Here is a 26,279-nt window from a genome sequence, read left to right on the forward strand (position 1 = left end):
ACATTCTCTTCCCACTGGGCATTTAATTTTTTCATTTATAATGTACCAGTTTGTACATCAACAACTTGTGCCTAGCCTTTTTTTGTTCAACAATACTATACACTATTTGTATATACCTTTTATGTCACTGTCAACTCTCATGTTGTACTTCTTAGCAAATTTCCTTTCCACTTTCACCCTTTCATCACTGTCTGACATCATTCATTCATTTACCTTTCAATCTTATCATACAAAGTGCTATTATGGGGTCAGACACACTAGAATATTTCTTGTACAATTGTTCATATATATACACTAAGATACTTTTTCAAAAAGCAGTCTGTCATTTTTCTACTCTTTCAACCAGTCACTCTGCACTTTGCATACTAATGTACATAGCATCTCTTCCCCTCCTCCTCCAATAATTGTGATGCTGTGCCTATTTCTATACAACAGATGCAGAATGCAGTGACACCATAATGTTCAATCCAAGGATTAACTAATACCTTAGAAATATATCACTGATTAAGTCAACAAATCTTAGTAATATATCACTGATTAAGTCAACAAATCTTAGTAATATATCACTGATTAAGTCAACAAACAACAACAACAAAGAGGTGTTACAGACCTCTGAAGCAGGAAAAAGTACCTAACTCAAGCATCCAGTGTTGAAAAAGAATGTAAATTATTAACAAAAAACTTTACATCCCTATGTCCTAGCAGACAAATGCACAAACAGCCCAGGCTGGGACACTTAAAATGGCTGGGGGTGCTTTTTTTGATAATACTTCTTGCCTACATTAGCCAATATTACAGTCCTGCCTGACACCAAAAGGCATACTTTACTGGTATTGACCTTCCATCAAAAAGTCATACTTTCTCATCATCTCCCTCATACTTTAGCTGTCCCTAAAGTATTTAATATGATTTGACAAATAACAAGGTTTAATCTACTTTCATTTGGATTTCTCCTTTCCTGCAAGTTCTTCTATAATTTCTTTTAAAATCAATCTATCTGTCACTGTTCATGATGCTTCACACATTGTTTTGCCAACTAGCTTTTTCAAGGCTCTATTCTATTTTGTTTGTTTGTTTATCAAATTCCATTCCCCACTTAATTATCTCTTACTACCTTATTGCTAATCTCATTTATACAAACTAACTCACTATATGACTGCTTTCTTCAACCACTTGTCATTCATAAATATTCCTAGTCTCATTGTAACTTCAAATCTCCTGTGAAAAGCCCACTTAAACTTGCATGCAAGATTCAGAAATATTATATATTTGTTTATATTAATCAACTCCAGAACTGGGAGCTGAATTAACAATACTGTTGTTATATATATAGTACACCATTATACTGTATGTATAATAGAACAATAAAATACAGTATTATAATAAGAACAATAACTCTTTTTTTTGTTTGACCTCTGCAACACTCTTGATGTTATACAAAGATTTTAGAATTAATTATTACTGCTTGTATTACAATTTAAGACAGCTGTGTCTAAAACATACAAGCAATTCTTTAGTTTTAAACTCTTTTAGAGTTGTATATAATTTTCTCTTACTTTGCTATTTTTCATTACAACTGAAAGTATTGAATGCACTAACAGACAATACTGTACTTGTAAACAATAAACAATGAACAATAAATGTCTTAATTACACCACCTCTTAGTTTGCCTTGCGAGTCTATCTAGTACTGACTAGAACTTTTTCTTTAATGTATTCATGACTAAAAAAAGCAATTTAGGGTAAAATATTTCAATATTTTGTGTGTCTGTGGCAAGTTTCAAGAGTTACTCTACTCCCACAGCCCACCCCAATGTGATAATTATGATAACATTTTGGCTGGATAAAAAAATGTGAACATCAATCGTATCAAGGTTGCCAATGTTCTGGGATGCTCTACCTTCCTGGTGGGTTTTCCTTCTGCCTTAGTAAAACTTGCATCCCCCAGACTTCCTTACCTCTATTGAGGGGGCCAAATTCTGGTCCTGGTTCTCAGTAGGTGCTCGTGATTCAAGGGACCTGTTTAGGTGTTTTAAGCTTGGAATTAACCAAGCAGGCAGCTCAGGATGCCACCAAAGGGTGCTCTCCCAGAAAACAAAAATTCAGCGTTTTCTTCTTTCATGTTGCCCACCGGGTTTCATAAGAAACTTGTACTTTTATTACCAGATTTGACCAATGTCTAAATCATCTTCCATAAATGACCCTCTTCCACTAAGTAGGTGACTAATACTAGAAGAGATTTCAATTTAACTTTTGTATACTGTGCTGCATATACATGTGAACAAAATATTTTTGCTTCTGTTTTCCAAGATGGCTTATTTTTATATTTTGTTATATTTCCTTTAGTTTGGCATGACAGCTTAGGCATGTTGTTAAATTTCTGTAATCTCTTATGTAGAATAATTTTCCTTTGTTGTGATACTTGCCATTTCTTGAGCCTTTCAGTGATCTACCACAGAGACATATTTTGTGCAGATTTTGCATGCTTGTGTTAAATTTCTCTATACTTGGACCGAACACAAATATGAAGAATCAAAGAGTAATGACCCTGATTAGTTATTCTATGTTCATGAAGACCTATTCATATTATAAAGTGTTTAAATTTTGCTTCATAGTTTTAACTTTTAATAAATACTGTACATATTTCTAAATAATGTGCATCTATTTATCTACTTCTTAAATGTTAATAATATTTATGTGCACTTTCCTCACTAATATATCACAGTATTAATCTTTTTCTTAGCACTATTTGTTGGGGAATTATCCAACCTGCCTGTTCTGGTGGGCATGACTAATTTAGGCCACGTTACCTCCACATACTTCCAATAAATATTTAGGCAAGACAAACCCTGTAGAGGCAACATATCTGCCATTTTCATACAAATGTGGTGGTAATACTGTACCTGTTCACCATATCAATTATATTCTCTACTTTTCATAATTTTGATTTATATTACAGCAATAGTCCTAGGCTAGAAGCATTCTTTATTCTGACCATTTAAAGAAATGTCCAGAGAACGACTCGCAGAGTATTAAATATTAGTGCAATATTAGTACTAGCATTAAATATTAGGAACTATCCCCCCCCCCTCCCACTCTCTCCCACCTGCTAAGCAAATTTACTATGGTTGCAGCCTTACTCAAGTAGGCCACTTTTATTTTGTATTTTCAATTGTTTGAAAACAATTTTACTTTTTTATTTAATTGATATAAAAGACATCATCTATGCTGATGATTAGTCAATGTATAATGTTATTCACAAAAAAAAAAAAACAGAAGACAATTTCCTTTCCATCCTCACCAAGAGAATGTGAAGCAAACACTCCAACAAGTATACACTCCAACAAGTATACAGTGTGTGTGTGTGTGTGTGTGTGTGACTTGCTCATGGGTCCTGAGGCCTTCCTACTAACCAATTTTCTGAACCAGGTAACCTTTTAACGTTACACTGAAGCCTCATGGGAGGCCCTTGAAAATCTCATTTGAAATAGGCCAAAGTTTTACTAGATTTTGGAATTCCAGAGTATTAGTATAATATTCCAATGCTGACAGTGTTTTCAAAGTTATGACTGATTATGTATGTTATTGAATATGACAAAGTGAGATCAGTGATTTTAACATGAATCTTCTCTATTTTCTTATGTCTCTATTCAATTGAAAAGAAATTCATTTTGCTGTTTTATTATGGCCTGATGCTAAGAGATGCATTTTAGTGACCCTGTCAACATTTTCAAAAGGCAGAGCACAGGTAGATACAATTTGAAGCAGCCAAATATGTAACTGGGAGTGATGTAAAGCACCTCAATATGGGGACCAGTGGCCCCACTGCAGCTTTCCAATCTCATGCGTTTCAATTATGACTGAGGTAGTATCTTGAGGTTATCTTGAGATGATTTCGGGGCTTTTTTAGTGTCCCCGCGGCCCGGTCCTCGACCAGGCCTCCACCCCCAGGAAGCAGCCCGTGACAGCTGACTAACACCCAGGTACCTAATTTACTGCTAGGTAACAGGGGCATAGGGTGAAAGAAACTCTGCCCATTGTTTCTCGCCGGTGCCTGGGATCGAACCCAGGACCACAGGATCACAAGTCCCACGTGTTGTCCTCTCGGCCGACCAGCTCCCTATAGTATGTTGGATGTTTTGTCTTGGTCTCTGCCATCCTCGAGACCAAGATGAAACATCAACATACTGCCCCAGCCATCATTGAAACACGTGAGATTGGAAAGTTGCAGTGGGCCCATTGGTCCCATAGTGCAGTACTTCATCTCACTCTTGACTATATATTTGCCTGCTCCTAACTGTATCCATTTGAACTCTGCCTTTGAAAATGCCGTCAGCTTCAACAAAATGCTTCTCTTAGCATCAGGCCATAATAATGTAACTGAAAATAAACTTTAGAGAGTTAATTTTTCAACTTCCTTCTCATGCGAAGAAAAACATAGGAAAGAGAAGATATGCCTTAGAATCATTGATCTCACCCTTTGTTACATTCAATAACATGCCTACAAAAAAACTTTTAAATATTTAGGGGCCTTTGTTACATTAGAGCCATCAAGCCTTTAAAGCTTCAAGCATACAGTATAAAAAAGTGACTGGCTAAAATGCATGAGATCTGTTTTAACACAGGCTACTGCAACCAAAGGTAAATTTCATTGATACATTTCTTTGTGCAAAGCTTAGCACTACAAAATGCTTACCAAGTTAGACAATATCAAAATGTTAACAAAAAGGCAACTGGACCTAATGAGCTTTCTTCTGGTACTCGCCACATCCCACAATAATTAGCAGTGGAGACTGGAGTAAGGTGCCTACAGGCAGAGGTAGGGCTACAGTTATTTTAACGGCAAAGAAAAAATTTGTGTTCAGACAAAACATGAATACTAAACCAAAAGTGAAGTGAAATGGCTTAAAGATCACATGATATGCTCCCTGTCTCCCTTCCACCTGTATCCAGCCTTACTCCTCGTCTACCACTGCAATGTTAACATGAGGCCCGCCACTACCTCACCTCATAACTGAAACTAGAGAGCATGTTATCAAAGACAAAATTAAATATACATCACAAGTACCCAGAGAAAAAATAAATACAAATTTGCAATGATCCTTTTCCTCCAGTGGTGATGATAAAGGAAACCAATACCAAGAAAAATGGAAAAATGAAAAATACAAGAGGATAAAAGCAGAAGGTAACAAAACAAAAATAAAGAGGTAGTATGAGAGTAGTGGCGGGCATCTTCCACTTACGTCTTTTAGGTGATATTAGCTTGACTCCTCCTGGCTTGTCGGCGTTCAGCGGCAACGATGAAACAGAGGAGCGCGTGCGTTTGTCAGGGGGGGTGGCAGCTAGATCATCAAGCGGTGAGGTGCGCTTCATTCCACCAGCAAGGCTTACCCCTGCTGCTGGCTTCTTCTCGGATGCCTTCTTTCCTGCCACTCCAGGTAGCTTGGTGGGTTCATCCAGCAGTCCTGTATTGCGGAACCCACGGGACTTATAAGTCTTGACAGTAGGCTTTTTGGCCTCCTGCAAGTCAACATCAGCAGAACCCAAAGCATCAAGGAAACTTGCTGGGGCTTGTTTCCTGGGTATTTTGGCTAACCCATCTGCACTTAATGGCTTTATTTTCTCCAGTGTAGCTTTATCTTCATTCTCCTGTTCTTTTTTCTTCTTGTCCTCACGCCGCTCTTTATCTTTATCTCTCTCCTTTTCCCTGTGCTTATCTTTATCTGTACTTCCACTTCTTTTATCCCTGCTACTTTTACTTCTATCCTTGTCCCTCCTATCCTTGTCTTTGGTACTACTGCTTCTGTGTTTATCACTTTTAGATCTATCATGGTCTTTAGAACTCTTAACTCTGTCTTTATCAGATTTACTACTACTGCTACTACTACTACTACTACTGCCACTGGTTTTAGAATTTTTGCTCTTATCTTTGTCTTTCTTTCTATCATGGTCCCTTGATTTCCTGTCTTTCTCTCTCTCTTTGTCCTTGTCTCTGTGTTTGTCTTTGGCCTTATCTTTACTTGAGTCACTTTTCTTTACTTTTTCACTTTTCACTTCACTCTTCGTTTCACTCTTTCCCTCTGACTTATTACCACTATCTACTTTATTTGCACCTTTACTTGTCACAGACTCCACTTTTGTATCATCACTCACACCATTCATGTCACTCTTCTTTTCAGTCACCGGAGAATCCTGGTCTTTGGTATCAGGAAGGGGGGATGTGGTATTGCTTTGGGTGGAAGCAGGCAAGGATTTAGCAACAGGTGGGTTGTTGGCAGCTAGACTGCCAGTAAATGTAACTATAGTATGGATGGCCGAAGTTGTAGTGGTTGTGGTGGTTGACTCCGTTGATGGCACTGTGCTTGAGACAGTCACAGCGGATGTGTTAACAATGACCGAATTAACATTCGAGCCTGATGTACTCTCAATATTCTCTGAGGCAGCATTGCCTGCCTCCAAGGAGCCAGCAGCAGCAGCAGTAGTATTGCCTGACGTATCATCACCAGTCTCCAGTGACCCCACTGACGTAGTGGATGAATTTTCGTTACTGATGGCACCACCACTAACCGGTGTCGATGAACGGGCTTTCTCTGCTTCCTGTTTAATAATACTGAGTGGCTTGTTGTCATCGCTGTCTGTCGAGTCCTGGCTGAGGCGCTGTGATGATACCTTAGCCAGAACCTGTGACCCACTGCGAATGGTGATACGGATAGGTGTGGTGGGTGCAGGCGTAATGTCACTTTCTGTGGAAGTACTTGAAGATTCATCTTGGCATGAAAGAGAGGAGCTACCATAACCACCCTCTCCCTGTGAGGATTCTGCTGTTGCTGTGTGTGTACCTTCCTCTGCTACACCATCAACGTCCATTGATGTTTGCTCGTTAGGAATTTCTGCCTGTTGTGTAGTAGGAATTTCTGCCTGTCGTGTAGTAGGAATTTCTGCCTGTTGTGTAGTAGGAATTTCTGCCTGTTGTGTAGGAGTTTCAACACTATCTTCATCAGCAGAAGTGTTAATACTGCTGTCCAGGCCAACACCTGCAGCTGTAGCCACACCATCACCTTGACGTACAACCTCCATCCACTTTAGGACCAAATGTTTGGCCACCACCTGGACACCTGAAATAAATACAAATACACACCATTTATTTACCCTTCAAGAGAGAGCAAGGCATAATTGCTAAATACTTTATACTTATAACATGTTAAAATTTAATCACAAAATGGCAAAGTGCTTGCTCATAATAAAATGTACGCAAGCATTGTTACATGTCGTCTGTTTTACAAAGGTAAGTGCATCCTTACCTGGACTGCTAGAGTCCTTGGAGAGCTCCTTCACAAGCTTGGGAGTGGTGTTCCGCTTAAGTCTGGCCACCGTCATGGGTGATGACTCCAGAAGGCTCAGCACTTGTGTTGCCAATGGCCAGTTTTTGGCATTTACTGCTTCCTGCAACCACACGCCGACCAGCTCCCAGCCACCCTCTTCATAAAATCTGCCATACAAAGACATATTCCAAACAATTACTATATATAGTATATATATCAAATACTATAACAGTACTGCACTGTATATCATTACTATAAAACATATTACTGTATATAATGAACAAGAAACAATAAATTTTATGCATTTTTTTAAATTTACTAAGTGCAGATATAAATGTAGATATAAAAAAAGAAAGTAAGGGGCAAGACAATGTGGAAAGCAACTATATGCTACAGTACAGTATTATAAGAACATGCGAATACCATACAAGCATCATCAAGGAAGATGCGACCTAAATTATAACTCCTCAGTATGTGGAACATGAAATAAGCCAGAATGAACATGCTGCATAATACTCTTATGTATAAATACATGCCATTAGTACACACTAAAAATACAAGTATGCAAAGAAAAAGCTTCAGAAATAAATGCAAGAGAAAGGATACTGTATGTATGAAACAGAATAAGTCGATTGATAATCTCTTTGGCACTATAACAATGAGGTTGAATAAACACAATTTAATTTAACTTTGGGTTAAGTTTATAGTCTCAGCTCAACTCAAAAAGGAAGAGTCTAACCAGAGACAGCCCATTCAGTAACCCAATAGAAACCATGGAAATTATCCCTTAACCATTAACCCCAGCATTGTGCAAACCACCATAAGTCTGTTGATAGGTGGTGCATCGATTGCCGTATTTTGTGGTTACCTTATGTTGATTTCCATCATATATATGGTGTTTGTTAGCATATCTTAAGATTGAAAACTTGCATGTGGTAACCTGGGTAGCATATGGAGGCCTGAGGCTCTGCCATCTTGAAAAAAATTCTCAATATGTCCCACAGCCATGGGTAGGCTCAGTTTCAAGTGAGCTACTACAGCTGACAAATGTGCTTCCAGCTTTCTGTCACTGATGGGTTGCGTGATTGAAAATTCACTATTGGAGGATGAAATACTGAACATGATCCATTGTATCAAGAGGATAGTGGTAGTGATGTTGACGACTCAAAATCCAATTAAAACCCTAACACAACGATCAGATACGAGTGATACAGACATTGATGAGTACGATACAGTGATTATTTACAGTAAGCAGAATTAACCACCACCGCTGTACCGTACCAGGTCAACACCACTCTCATAGTGTTCATTATTTTCACCACCTGTGCCACCTGCCATTCCTAAACACCATGATACTGTAGTCAATGACTTTTTCTGGTTTGAGAGATATTCATTCTGATACTTGTAGCATAGATGAACCTAGTCTTAGTGGTTTATACCTGGTTGATGGGGTTCTGGGAGTTCTTCTACTCCCCAAGCCCGGCCCGAGGCCAGGCTTGACTTGTGAGAGTTTGCTCCACTAGGCTGTTGCTTGGAGCGGCCCGCAGGCCCACATACCCACCACAGCCCGGTTCTCATGGTAGTGTTACTAGGCACAGGTTTGTTGTGTCAGCAGCTTGCCCTGTAAAGTGCTGGTGTGTGTCCTGCCATGAGGACAATGACAACAGTTTGATCTCCACTTCAACTGTTCGTGGTGGGCTATACAATGTAGAAGAGCTTCATCTCCTAGACAATTGAGTTTTACTATAATACGGAGCTGTGATGTTGGTCGTGGTGTTGGTGCAACTACAAACAGCACAGGAGTATTCGTGTGGAAAGAGTGTGAGAATTTTGTACCAGAAATACCTACAATTGATGATATGGATTTTAGTGTTAGACATTTTCCAATATGAGTGAAAGTTGATATTTTATGGCTTATTTTGACGAGGCATTTATGTAACATCTTGAGGAAATGAACTGGTAAGCAGTACAACTTGTTACATCAAGCTTATTACTTCACATTTGACACATTGAAAAGAGAGGACTGTAGCTGAAATGAGTGTTTTTCATGAGCTTTGTATGATGAAACATTGTGAAAGTCATCCACGATTATTGGAACAAAGACAACATTGTTCGAACCCCAATTTCCAGGAAGTACATTTTGCAACAAAAGACAGATGCAAAGTGAAGATGTCGATGATTCACAGTAGTGAAATGATACAGTGGTAAACGGAACTTTGCAAAACAGTGTAAATTATATTGTAGTCCATTACCAAATTGTGCCATGGACTACAATTTAATGAGATTGGTAGATAAATGTGTAATGATGTAATGTATCATTGGTAGATAAATGTGTGTGCAAAACTGTAATGTGGACCAAGAATTTTTTTCCACATTGTAGACATAAAGAGTGCTGAACAGTTTCAACATTACAATATTTGGTAAAATCAGGCAAGAAACCACTAATCTGTATTTGTAGTCTTGCTCTGTTGTCACAATTACTTTTGAAATTTGGTCAGGAAGCTAGTGATGTGATGAGCTTTGTGCAAACAATGCCTCACACGGCTCTCAACAGACTGGCTTTCAAAGACTACCTTGCAATACACAAGCTTGGTTACATACGGGAATATGTGCAAAAAGTAAATGTGTGTCCATTGCTTGCAAGCACACAAAACAAAGAGAGGAAAGGCAAAAAAATCTGTGTGTACCTGGTGCATAGAATGCACAGTTGCCTTGTGGGGCGATGACCGATTCCGTGATTATCACACCTGTGACATACTGTATTTTATACATTAGGCAGGTAGGCTGCTCCATGTTTCTTAAATAAAAAATAAAAAAATAAAAAAAAATAAAAAAATTGAAAACAACAATGTCAAAAAGGTTCATTCGGTGGTCGGCAAGTAGGCTGCTCCATGTTTCTTAAATAAAAAAAAAAACAGTTGAAACAATTTGAAAATCGGACAAATGCCATAAAGGTTCGTTCAGTGTTTGTCGGGTAGGCTGCTCCATTATTAAGACGTAAATGAAAAATACAAAACAAATGGAACACATTTGAAACAAAGAAAGATTGCTGTAATGGAGCAGCCTACCCGACAAACACTGAACGAACCTTTATGGTATTTGTTCGATTTTCAAATTGTTTCGACCGGTTTTTTTATTTTTCATTTTTTTTATTTAAGAAACATGGAGCAGCCTCCCTGCCGACCACCGAACAAACCTTGTTGACATTTGTTGTTTTTCAAAATTGTTCATATTCGTTTTTTTTATTTAAGAAACATGGAGCAGCCTACTTGCTGAACACCGAACGAACCTTTTGCTATAAGACAAGTGAAAAAAAAATATTGAACAAATTTGAAGAAAGAAAAATGTCAAAGATTTGTTCAGTGTATGGTAGGCTGCTCCATTATTTAAAACATTGAATATCATATTGATGTTTTTCAGTGGCAGAACGGATTAATTTGATTTCCATTATTGTCAATGTGGACATTCGTTTTGTATGACGTCTGTTTCACATGACAATCACGGCGCTGGAACGGATTAAATTCGTTATTTGAGGTTCCACTGTACAGCGATGGTTCACACATTTTATTACATAAATATATCACAATACACACTATTGAATAATAGTACTTCACAAAAACAAAATCACTCAGAGACATTGAAATAATTAGGTAATAATATCTTTGTGGCAACTGCCGCCTGACAGCTTGGGTAGAGCAGACCTCGTCTGGCGACTGCTCTGTCAACGCCTCTTTTTTGCCAGACTTCCCCCACCAGATTGTGGCCAAAATATGCTACCTACGATTTTTCTTTCCATGATCAGGGAACACAAATGAACACTTTTATAAGACGAAAGATTTTTTTTTTATTTTTTTTTTTTTTGTTACGCCTGTGGGTGTTGGAGGCGAAAAGGCCCTTAGCAGTCTGAGGGTTAATATCTGCTTGAAGTTTTTCAATGTCTTCAGCAGAGGTAAATTTTCATGCTGATTTTTGTGTCATCTACAAAGGATGATACGAAGCTGTGACTTGTATTTTTGCTTATATCTGATATGAGAATAAGGAAAAGCAGTGGTGCAAGGACTGTACCCTGAGGCACAAAACTTTTTATTGCACTTGGACCCTATTTTATATGGTTGACTGTTACTCTTTGTGTTCTGTTCGATAGAAAACTGAGTATCCAGCGACAGTAAACCGAGAATTCGAAATCTGCCATGCTCGTGTTGATATTAGTTACATTTATAGGGGTTAGGAAATCCCGCATAAAGAAGTTGTCAGGATCTTTCACTTTCATGGTGTTTATTGGAGTGCTAAGAATGTCCTCATACTGCTTTTTTTAGGATTTCACTAATGTCTTTGTCATCCTCAGTGTATGAACCTTCATTCGTACAAATATGCCCAATACTGGCAGTGGTTTTTGCTTTTGATTTTGCATATGTGAAGAAATATTTTGGGTTTTTCTTTATTTATTTCTTGAATTGCTTTATGTTTTAGTTGCCTTTCTTCAATCTGATACGAATGTTTCAGTTTCTGCTTGATTTCTTCAATCTCCCCGTTTAAATTATTACTTCTTTGTAAGGAAAGTCGTGTCTGCTTGAGCATTTCCGTTATTTTTTTCCTTCTTTTAAAGTGTTGTCTGCGTTCTCTTTCTACGTTGGATCTCTTTCTGGCTTTCCTGAAAGGAACATGTTTCAGACAGACTTTATATACTTCCTTAGTCAGTTTTTCTATTCCTTTTGTAGTATTTTTATTACTTAGTTTCCCATGGAATATTAGTTAGTTCCCTGTTTATTGTCTCCCAGTCTATCCTTTTATTATAAAAATTTAATTTACTGAATAACCCCCTTTCACTTGATCATTGTTTTAGGCCTATTCTGAGTATTGATGGTAGTTTGCACTTCAATGAGCTTGTGATCTGAGTACTGTATATGTGGTATCTGATATTGTAATGTTCCTGATTATGTCTTCATTGTTTGTAAGTGTATTGCATTACATATGAGAACATTGTGTATGTTCTACTATGTACAAATCATAAATGACATCCATATAAACAAGAGAAAACAATAAAGAAAATAATAGAGTACAAAAAAATGGAAATATTGTGGCAACTCGCGGGTCTTGATTTGTCCATGCAACTGGATTTGGGAGTCTCTAGCATAGATAACCAAGCATCTGTGATGTCACAGAGCAATTTCTCCACTTGCATATGCTAGATTGGCCAACATAAACTTTAGAGACTTGTGACAGGAATTATTCAGAACCTTGTATACCACATATGTCAGACCAATCCTTGAGTATGCAGCTCCAGCCTGGAGTCCATACCTAGTTAAACACAAGACAAAGTTAGAGAAGATTCTGAGGTATGCCACCAGACTAGTCCCAGAACTGAGAAGTATGAGGTACAAGGAAAGACTAAGGGAGCTAAACCTCACATCCCTGGAAGACACAAAAGTAAGGGAAGACATGATCACCTGCAGCATACCTGGAGAGGGTTCAGGGAGTTCTACTCCCCGAACCCAGCCTGAGGCCAGGCTCAACTTATGATAACTTGGTCCAACAGGCTGCACCTTGGAAGGTCCTGCAGGCCAACATATCCACTACAGCCTGGTTGGTCTGGTACTTCTTGAAAGAACTTATCTAAGTGCCTCTTGAATACATCCACTTTTGTTCAGGGCATATTTATAATGCTTGCTGGGAGGGTGTTGAACAGCTGTGGACCTCTGATGCTAAGACAGTGCTCTCTGATCGTGCCTATGGCACCTCTACTCCTCACTGGTTCTATTCTGCATTTCCTTGATCCTTTGTATCCTTTGTTCTAGTAAGTTGTTATTCCATTGTGCAAATTTGGGACCTGGCCTTCAAGTATCTTACATGGATATATTATTTGATACCTCTCTCATCTTCTTTCCAAAGAGTACATTTTGAGAGCTTTGAGACGGTCCCAATAATTTATATTTTTTATTGTTTCTATGTGTACCGTACATGTTCTCTGTATTCCCTCGAATTCAGAGATCTCTCCTGCTCTGAAAGGGAAAGTGAGTACCGAGCAATACTCAAGACAGGACAGCACAGTAATTTAAATATTATTAGCATTGCTGTGAGGTCTCTGGATTTGAACCTTCCTATTAATCCATCATATCATTTTCCTGGCCACCACAATATTTGCTCAGTTATGTTCACTAAATGTCAGGTTGAGAGACATCATAATTCTCGTACCTTTTACATGATGCTTTCCTTCTATCATTGTATCTGATTGTGTCCTGTGCCCTGTGTTTCATTAACCCTTAAACTGCGCAACGCGCCTGCAGGCTCACGTCTGGTTTGCGCAACGCGCCTCCGGGTATTTGTATTTTTCACGTTCCATTCAAAACTCCCGCGGCTACATGGGGTTCACATCAGCTTCCTCAGAGCTCTTGTAAACAGACGCCATCTTAAAAAAAAATCGTGGTCCACATTCCCGGGTGTAGGAGCCTCAGTAGTGTGTGAGCAACCAAGGCTGGCACTCGCAGCATGAGCACACAGCACTGCTGTTCAGCATGTGACCACAGCATCGCCTAATAATGTCAAAATATATATATAACTTGTATTATTTAGCTATGATAGTGTTATATTAGAGCCTGAGTGTGATAATGACTGGGTACAATGTTCAAATATCAGTGATTCAATGCTGTTCACGATGTTCACAGCGCTAGCCACAGCACCACAGCATTATTTCGTTCATCTAGGAATCTTCAAATGATTTCTTAGGTTCCTTTTCAAAATAAACGTGGTCAATTATTCATTTACAGGAATTAGTGACCAGGATTGTGATAATAGCAGGATTGTGGTTATAATTAGCGTTGTGCGTAGTATTGTGGAAGGAGGAATTTTGATGAGGGAGGGAGGGCGAGAATTGAGGTAGCCTCATTGTGTGTGTGTGGCTGCCACTCTTGTTTTGCTCACCATACTAGCTTAGTGGTTCGCTATGGGCAACACATATGTACATGGGTATATATAGTGTGTGTATATAGTGTAAGAACAGCAACAGGAGAATGTTGAGAGGAGCTATTTTGGTGAGGGAGGTGACGTAATCGTAGCGTCGTCTGCTGTGTGATTTTTCATGCAGTGTATGGTGGCCACTGTACTGTTTGGACACAATACCGGCTTACTTGCATAGTTCTGGTAAATAAAACATGTAGATAGGTATATAGAACACGTGTAATAAGAACTACAGTATAGCAATATGGTGGGAGGAGCAATGTTGGCGAGTAAGATGTTGGAGTGAGGGAGACTGGCTGGGTGTGGCTGCTCTCACTAGAGGTGTTCTGAATGTGTTCATGGCCAAATGCTCCTATTGGCCCATACGAGGCAGCTCCTATTGGCCCATATGCGGCAGCTGCTATTGGCCCATACGAGGCAGCTGCTATTGGCCCATACGAGGCAGCTGCTATTGGCCCATACGGGGCAGCTGCTATTGGCCCATACGAGGCAGCTGCTATTGGCCCATACGAGGCAGCTGCTATTGGCCCATATGAGGCAGTTGCTATTGGCCCATGCGGGGCAGCTGCTATTGGCCCATACGGGGCAGCTGCTATTGGCCCATACAAGGCAGCTGCTATTGGCCCATACGGGGCAGCTGCTATTGGCCCATACGAGGCAGCTGCTATTGGCCCATACGAAGCAGCTGCTACGCGATGTTCTGAATGTGTTGTTGGTAAATGTATATAGTGTGTGACAGTGTATAGTGAGTACATATGTTGTAAATATACATAAATGAACATGAAACATTGGTATGATGGGAGGGGCAAAGTTGGCGAATACAATGTTGGAGAAGTGAGGGAGGGCTGGCTGGGTGTGGCAGCTCTCACTCGCGGTGTTCTGAACGTGTTGATGGTGAATGTATATAGTGTGTGACAGTGTATAGTGTGTAAATAGATTGTATATATACACAAATTAGCATGATACATAGTAAATATGTGCTGCATATGTATTCACAAGTTTCATGCACATAACACAGTGTCTACGGACAGTACGGATTTTGTACTGTGATATTATAGTGTACGTGTTCATTATACATTGGATTGGCACATAAAAACAATGAAAATGTATTTGGAAAGGTGCGCAAAAAATGAACGAAAATATATTTGCGGCAACTCGCGCACCCCACCCCGAGCGCCCCACCGCCCCCGAGAGCTTATGGCACGGGCGCACGGGGAATGATGACGTTACGCCCCAACTTCCGGACCCCATAGCAGCCAAAGTAAGTACAATTTCGACTTTTTTTTTACATACCCATACTGAGAGAAGGGTTTTTGACACTTTAAAAAGAAAAAAGAATTTATTGCAGAGAATTTATTTCCTGCGCACTGCGGGGGTGTCACATTTGGAGGCAACGCAGTTAAGGGGTTAACTTCCTCGTTTCACCATACCTAAGTACTGTACTGGGAACGTTTCACAGTTAAACATCATGTTATTTTCAGTTGTCTAATCGAAGACCTTATTAATATCTGCCTGCAGTTTTTCAGTGTCTTCTAAAGAGGAAATTTTCAGCCTGATTTTTGTATCATCTGCAAAGTATGACACAAAGCTGTGACTAGTATTTTTGTCTATATCAAAGATAAGAATGAGAAATAGCAGTGAACCTAGGACTGTGCCCTTGGGTACAGAGCTTTTCACTGTACTGTACTTGGGCTTGATCTTATTTGATTGAACGTCACTCTCTGCATTCTGTTTGACAAAGTGGAAAATCAAATGCCCTACTTTACCCGTTATTCCTAATGTTCTCATTTTATGGGCTATTTGTCACATTAGTCGAATGCCTTTGCAAAGTCTGTGTATACAACATCTGCAGCTTGCTTTTCTTCCAAGGCTTCTGTGATTTTGCCATAATGGTTGAGTAACTGTGACAGGCAGGATCTTCCCACTCTAAATCAATATTGTCCTGGATTGTGTAATTCATTATTTTCCATAAAACTAAAAATTTGATTCCTAGTCACTCTTTCAAAAACTTGTACTGTGTGTGATGTTAGTGCAACTGGTCTATAATTTTTTGCCAAAGCTTTACTACCTCCCTTGTGCAAAGGAGCTACTGTATATCTGCAAATTTAAGTACCGCACCTACAAAATTCTCAGAGGAGTTGAGAGGGTGGACAAAGACAAACTATTTAGCACGGTTGGAACATGAACAAGGGAATACAGGTGGAAACTTAGTACCTAAATGAGCCAGAGACAAAAATGGTTTTCAGTGTCAGAGTAGTTAACAAATGGAATGCATTAGGCAGTGATGTAGTGGAGGCAGATTCCATACACAGTTTCAAATGAAGATTTGATAGAGCCCAATAGGCTCAAGAATCTCTACATCAGTTGATTGACAGTTGAGAGGCAGGACCAAAGAGCCAAAGCTCAACCCCTGCAAGCACAACTAGGCGAGTACAGTACTTCAATGCAGCTAATTTTTTTTTTTTTTTAATTTCCTTTGTGTGCCCAGAGATGGGATTTTAACAATATACTGTAAGACAACAACAAAATTTGCAAATAATTTTTGTTGTGGATTTTGATAGTGTTAAACAAGCAATATCGCAATGAAAAAGTGAATAATAGTGAAGGAATATCTGGTAATCAGACTTATCCCTCCCCCCCCCCCAAAAAATATATATATAATATTTTCAAAAGAAATAGTGCCGAAGCACATAGCGAGCAATGATCTGTGATCATTGATCACAGATCATCTTTTGATCATCTGCACTCTGACCTAGGCCCAGAAGCCTGGAATTCTATATTCATCAAGTGCAAAACACCACTATGACAGGCACTTAACATCTTTTGTACATGGAGCCTAGATAAATATGTTACTGTATCCCTGACATATTTAAAACAGTGGCGATCGCACCACTTCACAAAGGTAAAGCAGATGCAAAGAATTTTAGACTAATACCCCTAACACATCATAAAAATCTTTGAAAGAATGCTAAAGAGAGAGAGATCACAAATTGCATGGACTCACATCTACATAATCCTGGACAACACGAGTTCAAAACAGGCACTCCTGCCTCTCACAACCACTAGATAACTATGACATGGCCTTAGATGCCATGGAAGACAAGAAAAACGCAGATGAAATATACACAGATTTTTGCCAAAGCTTTAGAAGAATGTTACATGGTGTTATTGTACACAAAATGTGCTTTAAAATAATTACTGGAAAAATAGCAAAATGGATCTTCAATTTCCTAATGAACAGAGCCCAGTGTGTAATAGTCAAGAAAGGTACTGTGATTGTTCCAGTACTTTTTCTCATTCTCATATCTGACAGAGGACACAACCTTTTGTACTGTATCATCTTTTGCAGATGACACTAGGATTTTTATGAGATAAAGAATACTGTATAGAGGACAAGGTAACCTCAAGGTGACAAAGCAAACCAATTTTCAATGAGGCACAGAAAATAATAAGTTTAATGAGGATACATTCCAGCACCTGCACTATGGCAAGAACAAAAATATAAAAACGGATGCCACATATAAAACGTAGTCAAATCACACGACAGAATGCCAGAGCAATATAAAAGATTTGGGAGTAATCATATCAGAAGACCTTACTTTCAAAGAACACAATAAAGAACCTGTCATAACTGCAAGAAAATGACAGGTTGGCTAACAAGAACCTTTCAAACAAGAGATAACTAACTAACTACCCCATTCAAAGCTGGAGAAATTGCTGACCCAAAAAGGATGCAAAGCTTTTTTATTGATACCTGCTTGATGGGGTTCTGGGAGTTCCTCTACTCCCCAAGCCCGGCCCAAGGCCAGGTTTGACAATCCACTCAAAATAAATCCACTCAATAAATCATCTAAATTATTGGGATCACTTAAAAATTCTAAATCTGTCTTCGGTAGACTGCAAGTGGTAGAGATGCACAGTATGTAATTTACACTTGTAAAATACTAAGACAATCTGTGTTTTCTAGAGCGCAGGCGAGAGATACATAATCTACACGTGGATGATATTAGAGGGACTGGTTCCAAATCTGAACACAGAAATAACATCACTCGAGCCCAGTAGGTATGGCAGGATGTGCAAAATACCCCCGTTGAAAGGCAGAGATGCAATAGGTATGCTGAGGGAAAACTCTATGAATATCAGGGGCCCAAGACTTTTCAACACACTCTCACTACATTTAAAGTGCATAACTGGCCGGCCTCTCTCAGTATTCAAGAGAGAACTTGACAAACACCTCCAAGGAATACCTGATCTTACATACCTGATCACAGCCTTGCCAACCAGGCTGTGATTCCTGTGTCAGGCTTTGAGCAGCTGCGCCCAACAGCCTGGTTGACTAGACAACCAACCGGGAGGCTTGGTTGTCTCAAGCGGAGACTAGGCCATGGGTTTCAGACCAGGAAACTTTTTTCAATGCAAAAAAGCATTGAAAAGGCTGCTGATCCCCAGAAGCTACACAAGATAGACTGGTTCCAAATTGGCATATGGAAATAACACCACCACATGAGACCAGGAGGCATGGCAGGACATGCAAAATAGCTCCATTGAAATGCAGAGGTGCAATAAGTATACTGAGAGAGAACTCTATTGACATTAAAAGGCCCAAGACTTTTCTATACTTTCCCTCTACACATAAGGGGCACAACTGGCTGACCTCTCATAGTGTTCAAAAGAGAACTCCATAAACACCTCTTCAAAGGATACATGGTCAATCAGGTTGTGTCATACATCAGGCTGCGAGCAACTAGGTTGACCAGCCTGGTTAACAAGACCACCAACCAAGACGCTTGTTCAGAGACCAGGCCGTGGGTACGTTAATCCTCAGACTCATTGAAAAGCAAAGGAAAGGTAAGGTACTTAGAAAGTATTATTTTTACCGAAGGCGCTGTACTGTATTATCTGGAGTTTACCTAGAGGGAGTTCCTGGAGTTCTTCTACTCCCCGAGCCCAGGGTGTGCTACACTGCTCAATTGCTCAATTTAACAAGATTTGGCTTTCTAGCTTGTGGTTTGGTCAAGCAGACTATTAGATGCGACTGCTCACAGCCTGACATATGAATCCCAGCCTGGTTGATTAGGTATCCAATAAAGATGTTCATCGAGTTCTTTGTTGAACACTACAAGAGGTTGGACAGTTATGCTCCTTATATGCAGAGGGAGTGTTGAGCACCTTGATGTTGATGGAATTCTCTCTCAGAATGCCTATGGCACATCTGCTTTTCAATGGAGCTATTTTGCATATTCAGCCAAGCCTCCTCATCTCATGAGATGTTATTTCTGTGCACATATTTAGAACCAATCCCTCTAATATTTTCCAATTGTAGATTATGTGCTTCTCCCTTCCCCACCAGGGCTCTAGAGATCTACTGTAAATAAATTTAAATTTTAATCGTCCCAATCATTTTGATATTTTATTGATTGGATTCAAGCAGTAAAGGATCTTTGCATTCTCTGCATGTCAACAATTTCTCCAGCTTTCAATGGGGGGCTGTTAGTGTGCACAAGTATTCCACCCTAGAGAGCACTAGTGACCTAAAGAGTATCACTGGTATGGCATCTCTTGTTTGAAAGGTGTCTTGTTATCTAGCCTGCCATTTTCTTGCAGTTGTGACAGCTACTTTATTGTGTTGCTTAACAATACCAATGCTTCTCTCTAAAAACATATTAAGAGCCTGTGATTGTGTTTTGTTACAATTCTTGATAAATGTGGAATTTCAGGAATTTGAGGCCTGGTGCCAAGTGCATAGGCATACTGTTTACAGCTACAGTTCTTCAAGTCCCTTGGGTTAGGGTGACACCTAATATACAACTTGATGTTATCACATTTAAGAAGAATTCCTTTGGGTTATCGTTCTTCAGTGTGTTTAAGAGGTTCACTGAAAATAGAATCATACTGTATCATGATTTGTCATCTGTAAAAATTTCATTTCCCTTACACAGGGTACAATATTAGATGTAGTTTCTGTTCTTGATTTTGTATGGGTGAAATAGCATTTTGGATTCCTATTTCACTGATGGCCTTTTGCTCTCTCTGTCTCCTGGATTTTATATGATTCTTGTAGCTTTAGTTCAATCATTTCTATTTCTCAATACTGCTAATCTTCCTGGTCGAACTTGGGATATAGGTGGGCGAGATGTTGTGATTTGTTTTCTTTGCCTATATAGAGGGAACACTACTTATGCTCTAATTTGCAACCTCTTTTTTTTCTTAGAGGCTTGAGAACATTTCTAGAGCTATGAGCCTATTTGCTCTAGGCATTGATTTAGATTTGTATTTTCAAGCCGTTCTTCCCAGCTTATTTCTGTGAAGTCTTGGTTTATTAATTCCCATTTAATCTGTCAATTAAAATTTAATTTGCAGAAATCTCCTACTCCAGGATTTGGGACTGGATGGGCAGATCTGTTACACTTGCTAGTCTTATGCTTGTTTCCCATAGTAGGAAAACAGCATGTCAACGATTTGGGAATAATGATGTCCGATGACCTAACATTTAGGGAGCATAACCAAATAAATATTGCGTCAGCTAGAAAAATGATAGGATGGATTTTGAGAACTTTCAAATCCAGGGATCCCATCACAATGGTTGTACTTTTGAAATCACTTGTGCTGTACCGTCTTGAGAACTGCTCGGTACACACCTCCCCCAGAGCATGAGAGATTGCTGAAATAGAGGGAATACAGAGAACATATACGGCACGCATAGAAACGATAAAGCACCTAAATTATTGGGGTCGTCTCAAAGCTCTCGAAATGTACAGTACTCACTAGAAAGGAGATGAGAGATTTGTGCTGGACCAACCGGGCTGTGGTGAGTATGTGGGCCTGCGAGCCACTCCAAGCAATAGCCTGAAGGACCAAGCTCTCACAAGTCATGCCTTGGGCTGGGCTTGGGGAGTAGAACTTCCAGAACCCCATCAAGCAGGTAGTCTGAATTTCAATTAGGTTGTGATCTTAGCAACAGGTATGACATGATTATGTTCCTAATCATGTCATCGTGATTTGTGAAAATAACGTGGTGCGTTTTCTTTTCCAGTGGGTTCTACTATTTGCTGGTTTAAGGCAAATCAGTCACACAGCCTTAAGAGGCCATTTGAGCATCACTTTTTGTTCATTTTGACTGCTTCCTGAGATTCTCTCAGGTATAACACTATTTATAACAAGATTTAAAAAAGCCCCCAGACCCAAAACCTTGGGGCAGGTTTTGTGAGATTTCTAAACCAATATTGAATTTTCATTAGTTGGTCTTTCAACGGCTAAGGATTATTTTGATTATCAGCACTTCCACCATGTAATTTGTGGTGCTCAGCAGCTCAATGCAGGTGTGTGTGTGACTTTAATGTACAGGCTGACCCCCACTTTGTAGCCTGTGTTTCCTCTCACACCTGAAAAGATTTTACTCTTGTATCCATACTTCACTATCACAGTACAGTACTGTAATGCTTTGTGTGAACTTCAGTTAGGGCTGCAAACACTGAATTTGTTTCATTTAGGAGACCAGCTATAAAAGGAACTTTGTTTGATTTGTGTGTTTTTATACCCTGAATGTTGGTAAATACAAATGATGTTATCGAATTTGTAGAAGTGCCGAGTACAGTGGAACCTAAATTTAATGAACAACAAATCTCTGGTTGGGGGGTTTGGATTGTTTATCTGGTGCTGATTTTTTTTTTTTTTTTTTTTTAAGCGTTTTGGATTTTTTTTTTTTTTTAGCCCGTTTTGAAATTTTTTGTTGGGCAAATGTTGGGCACTTAATATACAGTACCTTCAATCAGGTTTTTAATGATTTTCATAGATAAGTACAACATAACAAGAAATAAAATGGAGCCTTGGGCAAGCCATTGAGCATATTTAAAACAAAATGCTATGGTCCATTTTAATTTTGGGATTCAGTGGTTTTTCTTCAATAACATGGGTCCATTTTCCTTTGAAAATGAGATTTCAAGGCTATGGCATGGGAAAGATGCTACATGTAGTTAAATCTCTTTATATACATATTTTCTTAGTAGTTTTTTCTTCATATGACAGGTTGAAATTAAAATGTCATTCAGTGAAATTAGTTCACCGAGTGTGGGAAATATTGGAGAATGAATGGTAACTCTTAATATGCTCGAATCATGTTTTTGATGATTTCTGTAGATGGACTCAACAAATAGTTGGAGCCTTGGAAAATCTATTGAGGATATCTAAAACCAAATTCTATGCTTTGTTTTCATTTTGATTTGATTAGGATTTTGTTCACTTAGGTATGGTCCTGCTACCTTTTGAACATGAATTTTGAGGCTGGTGATGTGAGAATGAAGCTAGGTGTGGTTAAATTTCTTTGCAGACATGTTCATTTGGTAGTTGTCTATTATATGTACCTGCTTGATGGGGTTCTGGGAGTTCTACTCCCCAAGCCCGGCCCGAGGCAAGCCCTGACTTGTGAGAACTAGGTTCACCAGGCTGTTATTTGGAGCGGCCCGCAGGCTCACATATCTACCATAGTCCGGTTAGTCCGGCACTTCTTTAAGAAAATTATCTAGTTTTCTCTTGAAGATGTCCACGGGTGTTCTGGCAACATTTCTTATACTTGCTGGGAGGATGTTGAACAACCGTGCACCTCTGACGTTTATTATACATCTGATGCTTGTATGTTTATTTATAATGACCTCTGTTTATTTTATAGGATGAATTGAAAATGTTGCAAAGTGAAATTAAAATTAGCCCACAGGGGATGGAAAATGCATCATAGAGGCATCTCTAATTACAATGAATTGGGGTTAGTTTCATGTAGTTTGTTGACTCAAGATTGACCTGTAATTTTATTTGTTAATATCTGTGGCTATGGTAGGCTGCTGTAACTAAAGTGCAAGCATCAAAGTACCGTATTCAGGAAAAAAACAAGCACCAGAACAAAATCTCAAACGCATGGAAAACAGAAAAGACCACAAGACACAATGGTCGACCAAATTAGAAAGATATGATATAAAAGCCATCAATGGCATGTCATGGGTCATTCCATGCCAATCACAAGAAGTCGATTTCTCAACCTGACACTCTTATATTTACATGAAATTTGGTAGGATGGTAAGTACATACTGTACGTGGAAACTATTAGAGGGATTGGTTCCAAATCTGAACAGAGATTACACCAAATAAAACCAGTAGGCATGGCAGAATATACCCCCGCTGAAAAGCAGAAGTGCAATAGATATGCTGAGGGAGAACTCTTATCAACATCAAGGGACCAACACTTTTCAACACTGTCCCGCAACACGTAAGGGGCATAACAGGCCGGTCTCTTACAGTGTTCAAGAGAGAACGCGACAAACACCCTCAAAGAATACCTGATTGATCAGGCTGTGATTCGTATGTCAGGTAGCTATATGAAGAAACTTACACATGCAAAATTTTAGCTCTCAGCAATGCATGCTATTCACGTACTGTAGCTGGGTTACCAATGTGATAAAAATACTACAGTATTTTATTTCCCTAAAAATAACAACTTTGCTTCTAATTGATGTAGAATCTTCATACTTTTTGTTTTAAAACTAAGGAAACATTATCTTAATTGAAAATTTTTTAAATTAAATGTTTAATTTTTCATTGCAATATGATATGACTTTTGCCCTTGAATATGTAAAAAAAAAAGAATATTTAAAATAAAAATTAAAGTTTTTGGCGTTAAATCTTTATAACGTAATTTTTGTGCTAAAGGTAAAAAAAAAAAGTAAAATGTTTACGTTAAATATGTTACACAGTTATGGGGTACAGGGCCCAGTGATGGAGGAGTATTTTTTTCAAATGTGAAATATATGAAATTTTTTTTAACAAATCTCCCGTTATTTGGCATCGTCGTGAAATTTCTTCCCAATACTGCATGTTCATGAGTGGATTTTTATGAATTTTTAAACAGTAAATGCATGTGAGATGGGGGTCAACCGGTACTGATAACAGCAATGACACCACCTGTTTACTGGAAATCAGGGATAAAGAGATGCAAGCACTTCTCCGACGCACAAAGAAGAATAGTAGTACAGTGTAGTAAAGTCTACAAAAGTGGATATGCAGCTGGTGCCACCTGGAGGGCCAGATTTCACACATAATAATGAGTTAGTATGTATTTTATTATATATCATATAAATATATTGCCCAATGGCAATATTTGTAATGTCCCCTTGTACTAAATGCTGACAACCACTTTTGTTGTGTTTTTCTATTTTTCTCTCCTGGTCGACGACCAGGCCACGGGGACGCTAAGCCCCGGAAGCACCTCAAGGTAACCTCCTTTATTTCTATGAGGATTTTGTTGTAACCTCTACATCTTGGAGAATGCATATCCAGCACCAAGTATGTAAAGTTAGAACAAAATTAGTCAACATGTTAAATTGGTCAGCCACAGGTGGCAGAAGTTGTTGACTTTTATTTTTTGGGGGGCCAATTTATTTGCAGATTTCGAACTCTATTCTCTTTCTCTCTTTAGGTTGTATAGATGAATGAGGACCAGATGAGGTCCTTATCATTTATATATATGGGCAATAAAGTTACTGTAAAATATGTTTGTTATCCCTAATCTATCCCTATATATTTTTTTTTGTGTGTGGGGAGGGGGGTATTTTTTCTTGAGTTCATTTCAACACATTGACCTATAACTTCCACATATTTGAGTACAAATGCCAAGCAATCTTAATTAAAATTTACAAGATATGTCATAAATTCGAAGTACTATATACAATGTTGAGAACTTTAACTTCATTTTTTTGTATGAACAGAATTTTAAACTGAGACCTGATAAAAAATTCAGTGTCTGACTGATTCTCACCATTTTAGCATATGTGCAAAAGTTCTTAGTTCTAAGGTTTCCTTTTTGTTGTGTAGTCATAAAGCCATAATATTTGGAGTTTTAAATTTGGCACATATTTGGATGGCCACATTGTAAAAATGTTTTACAGTAAATACTCTCAAACAATATTTTTCAAAAAAAGGAACATAAACAGTATATGCCATTCTGAGGCTATAATGAATAAAGTAACAATTGGTGACATTTTAATATTTTTATCATTAATTTGTAATTGTTACTTTTTTGTTTAACTTTTTTCTGTTCATGGTATGATGTTGATCCATTAGGAAAAGTTGGAGCATTTACCATGAAGATATTATTCACAAAAAAATTTAATGTGAGGAAGTTTCGGTGCACCGTCACCAGGCCCCTTAAATGCATTCTCTTTTTGGTATAAGGTTCATTTTGAAATGGCTTTGGGAACAGGAGTAAAAATGATAAAGTTCAGGTGTGTAGCAGTTAAACCCTTCTTGCACCAAAAATGAATCAGGCAAGTTCACACTGGTCTAATGTGTATCTCTGTATTTTTCAGCAGGGCTAAATTTAGCTCTTTTTTGGTACATTTAGCTCAAGTTGTTTCCCATCTAGTGCACAAAGAAATCACATTAACGTGACATATCAATGAGAAAATCAGTAGGAACCGTGAAGATTCGAACCTATGCTCTGGGTACATTGAGCTCCTAAGTTACAATAAAATTCTCAGCAGTAAATTAAACACATAAAAACTGACATGTGGATGACTCTTATGAAAAGTTTCTTCATAAAGCTGCCTACCTACCTTGTGGTAGCCTACCTAGTTCAGATCCCACTAAGCTTCAACTTAAAATTTATTTACTTTATTTTTTAACAGATTTAGTTTTTTTTTAAGGAGTTTCATTTGGAATCACTGATTCTCAGTCTTGGTAAAGCTTCCGTGGTGCTAGGGACTAGTACAGTATGCCTCGACACATACATCTGTAAGTTGTGAAAACTTGATAGTGTGTGGGGCAATGGTTAAAAAGTACATTGCAACACATTTGGTATCAAATGGCACAGCAGCAGTAAAAAATAAGTAAGGTGTTACAATGGGTGATATTGTATGTTGAAATTTGTCAACAAGAGCTAAATTTGTTAGTATATGGAGTTAAAATTAAAAGTTGAAGCCGAGTCTGAATGAACACAAAAAACTATCATCTACGCCAGTTT

The 26,279-nt window shown here is 38.6% G+C and overlaps 1 protein-coding gene across 4 annotated transcripts in view; it reads right to left on the minus strand.

The window, feature by feature from the left end:
• LOC123771001 (enolase-phosphatase E1) overlaps positions 1–26,279 on the minus strand; it is a 120,659-nt gene that overhangs the window by 55,272 nt on the left and 39,108 nt on the right. For all 4 annotated transcript variants that reach the window (XM_045763190.2, XM_045763189.2, XM_045763188.2 and 1 more), the window contains exons 4-5: positions 7,301–7,488; positions 5,243–7,114 (exon numbers count right to left, since the gene is read on the minus strand). In XM_045763190.2, coding sequence (XP_045619146.2) covers positions 5,243–7,114; positions 7,301–7,488 — 2,060 coding nt within the window. The remainder of the gene's footprint in view (positions 1–5,242; positions 7,115–7,300; positions 7,489–26,279) is intronic.

The sequence above is a fragment of the Procambarus clarkii genome, chromosome 65, assembly GCF_040958095.1.
Source record: "Procambarus clarkii isolate CNS0578487 chromosome 65, FALCON_Pclarkii_2.0, whole genome shotgun sequence".
Lineage (NCBI taxonomy): Eukaryota > Metazoa > Arthropoda > Malacostraca > Decapoda > Cambaridae > Procambarus > Procambarus clarkii.